Source organism: Limulus polyphemus, unplaced genomic scaffold (assembly GCF_000517525.1).
Source record: "Limulus polyphemus unplaced genomic scaffold, Limulus_polyphemus-2.1.2 Scaffold136, whole genome shotgun sequence".
Lineage (NCBI taxonomy): Eukaryota > Metazoa > Arthropoda > Merostomata > Xiphosura > Limulidae > Limulus > Limulus polyphemus.
This window is the reverse complement of record NW_013665746.1, coordinates 658,576-663,592: the sequence shown is the minus strand read 5'-3', so window position 1 is coordinate 663,592 and position 5,017 is coordinate 658,576. Positions and strand designations below refer to the sequence as shown.

Here is a 5,017-nt window from a genome sequence, read left to right as displayed (position 1 = left end):
GACCAGAGGGAAGACTGCTATACCTGCCGCCACAAAAGGTTTTTCGGGATTTTTGAATCCAACAGTGGATAGACCAGAGGCGGATTAAGGGGCTAAATTTTTTATACCGGTCTTATTATGATTGCGATTAAAGACGAAAGACTAAACAAAAAAGAAAAAAACAACAACAACTAGGACTATGGTCTCAATAGCCCACGCCACTCCTGTAAATTTTATAACACGCCCACAGCTGAAAGCGCGGAGGGTATTCAGCGGCTTAACCTCTTGAGCTTTGAACCACTCGACCCGTGAAGAAAATGAGGTAATTAGAAGTGAATCTGAAAGTTTATAACGCTCAAAACTAGGTTTCGATACCCGTGGTAGGCATAGCACGGATAGCGTTTCGTGTATATTTGCGCTTAACAACAAGCAAACCTTTCGATCCACAGCTCGACTCATTAAACGTAGGAAGAGACTCATTAACCGTAGGAAGAGACTCATTAACCGTAGGAAGAGACTCATTAAAATATTGCTTTAGCGCAGAATTGTAATTACCGAATTTTCTACCTCTTATTGTTTAAAGTCAAGCACAAAACTACACAATGGGTTATCTGCGCTCTGCCCACCACGGGTATCGAAACCCGGTTTCTACTGTTGTAAGTCCGCAAACATACCGCTGTGTCACTGGGGGCCCAATATCTTAAAACTGTGTTTTTGAATATATATATACTAAATGCACTATGAAAAGAGCTTTAAAATATTTGTGTAAAAAACATTTATCAGTAGCTTTTATATAAATTTTAAGCGTTTTTTTGAAAGTCTCAAACTAGTAATAATCAACACTGTTCGAAAAACGTAGGAATAATAGATTGTATGACCATTTAAATGATTTATGTAACTATATACATATATGTGTGCCTCTATGTGTGAGTGTGAATAAATAATTAAAAATTAATTATCGTAAGAATAACCGGATAGTTAATTTGATTTTTTTTACTTTCCTATAGGGCTAAATAACAACTTTAATGCTCGATGACTTTGACATTTTATTAGTTGCATGAAAAATATCATATACATATCAATAGAACAACACAATAAATAATAAATTACACTGATGGAATCATTCTACAGTTTGTTTTAGAAAGGTTTTCCACAAATTCTTAAGTCCATATTTATCTCCAACAACAGCTTCAACCCACTTTGTGGTTAAACACTGAAACAAACAAAAAAACACAGGAAGTTTAGCCTATTGTCTCTATAAATATTTTTCATTTAGCAAACAAAATCAAATGTTTTATTTAAAGATTTTCTTTAGTAAATATTGTTTAATATCACTCTCATCCACTTGTTGAAACTGGACGGTCAATATTCTTCTTTTGTAGTAATTTGTCCTTGTTAGGTGATAGATGGCGCTCTAAAAACTTTGCCATTTATTTATTTCAATGATGTTTTTCAATTTCGTCAACTTGTGATATGAGATATTATGAAAATTTTTTTCAGGGAAAAATCGTAAATAACAAAAATATCTCTTTAGTAATGTTTAATGTTATTAAAACAAATAATATATGTGTACTTTTCTGTACATTAATAAATTATTCGTTTCTTAGAACTTGATAAATGTTTTTAAAATCGATTTTAAAACAAAATATTAATAAGTTAAGAAAACAAAATATAGATTATATATCGACTAAAGAAAACACATATGTTAACGCATAATAAAAACAATAAGAACGCGTTACGTACGTTATTTAGTCGTATTCATCAGTCTAATGGTATCCATATCCATAACCACCATGCCCATAACCATCATACACTGGATAACCGTAGCCACCACCGTATCCATATCCAGGGTGGCCGTAGCCTCCACCGTATCCATATCCAGGGTGGCCGTAGCCCCCACCGTATCCATATCCAGGGTGGCCATAGCCCCCATGTCCAGAATAAGGGTGATAGAGTCGATAGTATCGGGCACTCACACCATCAAGACCATGGTAAGTTTGGTGGTGGATAACATCTATATCACCAGCAAATAGCTGGACAACAGCAAGAGTCACGCAAAGAAGGAATAGCTAGGAAATCAAAGCATCAACATAAACATATCAGAAAGTATAAATAATGTTTATTATACAGTCATATTTATAATGCATTAAACCCATCCCTTCCCGAGACAGTATCAAGTGGATGATAATGGTAACAAATATCCCATGGACGAGATGTCAGTCCTTCGTAGGTTAAACCTATTTACCCACTGATACCTATTATATAAATGGATAGACTAAAAAATTGGGGTAAAGTGACTTGTTTATGGAACAACAATATAGTGCGAGCAAATTTGTAACACCAGGGCCAGGATTGGCTTAATGGTTATCATGTCAAGTCTTACAGATTGGAGACTCCAAGGTTCAAACCGTGATATAACTGTGACAGACAATCTTATTATTAGGTTAAAAGTAGTTGCATAAGCGCGGATGCTGTTGACATAACCGTTTAACTTATGTATCGCATAAAGTGCCATTCAGGTTAAAAATCTGTGTTTGTTCAATTTCGCGCAAAGCTGCTGGAGAGTTATATGCGTTAGCGTTTCTAATTTAGAACTGATAGACTAGAGAAAATGCAGGTAGTCAACACCATCCATCATCAACTCTTGGGCCACTTTTTACCAATGAGATATACCATTTTGTTATAACGCCCCCAGGCTGAAAGGGCGAGCATTTTCGGTAATGAACCCGCAGATTGTAATTCGAATGCTCTAACCATCAGGCCAGGCCTCTCAGATTAAATATACTAATCTGTATATTTTAGTATAAGAATTGATAGTAAAAAAAGTTTTTGCTTCGCTTGTTATAGTTTATAGTGCAAGATATAGATGTACTGTATGTTTTTTTATAGCAAAGCCATATGGGGCTATCTGCTGTGTCCACTGAGGGGAATCGAATCCCTGATTTTAGCGTTGTAAATCCGGAGAATTAGTGCTATTCCAGCGGGGGACATAGAGCTACTGACATCGTTTTTTTTTTCAGCCCAACATTTATGACAAATTATAATTACAATATCAAATAATGCAAATTTCATTTGATCTATTTAAATCTTAAAAAAAAGAAGAGAATTTTCTAATGCGCTATAAGTTGAACAAACTTAATTAATTAAACATAAGTATTTTGTATTGTTTGTAAAAGTTTTGTAATATATGTAATTGAGTTCATGCGAATATATATGAACATTAAATCGCTGTTGTTTTTCAGTCCAAAGCTCTGCTTCATGGAAATCGCTAACTCAATAATGGCTATTAAATTGCTTTGCATTCTCTCCAAGCCTTTTTGATTTTAAAATTATTATCGTGAAAAAAAAACGATCCTTAATACGAATACGTAAATATACAACGTTATTCAGTATAATTAATAAATATGTAAGTTAAATTATTTCTTCGTGCACATGATTATCTAAAGAAACTCTATAAATGTAAACTTTAGTAAAACTACTGCTTTTACTTACCCTCAGTGTTCAGCGGTAAGCTAATGAATGACACTTTGGGTTTATATAGCATATGAATAGTTTTATATATCAAAATTCGTTATATATGAAATAATTAGCTCGAGCACCATTTCAAATATTGGATTCAAAAACCCATTACTAAGCATTTCTCTAGGCTACACTTTAAAGTTCTACCTGTTAGTTACATTAAACTTTAAAAAGAGGTAAGATCACAAGTTCTGTGCGCAATTCATTTTATCAAATATTTGAAAAGGTAAATAGGTGTAAACTTTAGTCTTAATACAATAAAATTATTGTAAAATAGTCGTTTAAATTCCGAAACTCAAAACAAATCTTTGTATACTTACAGCAAGTTTAGCCATTGTTCTCAAGCTCAAAGAGAAATTCACTTTCACGTGTTGACAGTACAGGACTTTCGCAGCTTTTATATATATACCTAGTCAAGACCTGTTCAGATAAACTTTTCATTTAAACCATTTTTGTCCATGTCACACTTTCATTCATATTATGCTTTTCTTCATTTCTAGGCCGATAGACTAAATCTATGATATGTATTTTTTTCTTTTTGTCAAGCACAATTGTATGCGGAACATTGTGGGTAGAAACCGGATGTTACTAAATTTGGATTAGGCCTAGTAGATGGCGGTGCCAATGTATTAATATACAAAATAGACATGTGCGTACCGGGTAGTTCAAAGCTGGTAAGATCTCCTTTTATAATTAGTTTGCCATTGTTCTAATGATAAAGGATAAAAAAATACACAAATTAAGACAAGCCGACATGGTTGAAAGATTTGGAAAGTGAGTTAGTTAGCTTGTCTGATACCTTTCTTCCTTTTGCTCCACATATTTGGATTATTTTTGTGTCACGTAGGCTTAAGCTGATTGTTTTTGTTGCAACACTAACTACACATGACTGTTCCTGTAAATACTGTTACTTTCGTTTTTCAATTAGTTAAATTATTGCAGGTAAACGTATCCACGTTTCATTTACTCAAATAACATAAAACTGAAATATATTTTTCAGAGGTTGAAATTGTATTTTTTTACTTATTTCCTAATTTTCATTTTTACGTAACTAAACCCTTATAACCTATCTTCTTGACTTGCGCACTAATTGTTGTACGTATAATTAATATATATGAGAAAAAAGTTTCAGTAAACATTTCTTTAACCCAAATGGTCCAGCTGTTATATTCTGCCTATTTCCAATCTTGTAGTATAGAGGGCGCTGAATTACAAGAGTAAACATTTCTTGGGAACAATTTTCTATCACTTTTCATGGCCGGGTTTCAAGGTACAGTATGTGGCCCGTTTTTTCAAAAACGCGCTCTGCACATAGATGGCACAAGTGTGTTATAAGAGTGGCGGTCAAATTCCACTATTCGTCAGGTAAAAGTATTCCATGAATTGGCGGTGAATGCCGTTGACTAGCGGTCTTCCCTCTAGTTTATTAGTTAACACTTAATTAAGGATTACTACTCGAAAGTAGCCCTTTGTTTAGCTTTGCACCTAAGTAGTGAAACAAACATCTCTTGTGTCTTAC

At 33.8% G+C, this 5,017-nt stretch overlaps 1 protein-coding gene across 1 annotated transcript; it reads right to left on the bottom strand.

Annotated features, from left to right (window-relative positions):
- Positions 1 to 1,745: 1,745 nt before the first annotated feature.
- LOC106474119 (shematrin-like protein 1) lies at positions 1,746 to 3,833 on the bottom strand. Its single transcript, XM_013934813.1, has 2 exons — positions 3,819 to 3,833; positions 1,746 to 2,048 (listed from the first exon to the last, which is right to left on the bottom strand). The coding sequence occupies exons 1-2, from the start codon at positions 3,831 to 3,833 to the stop codon at positions 1,746 to 1,748; spliced, it is 318 nt and encodes a 105-aa protein (XP_013790267.1).
- Positions 3,834 to 5,017: the final 1,184 nt, after the last annotated feature.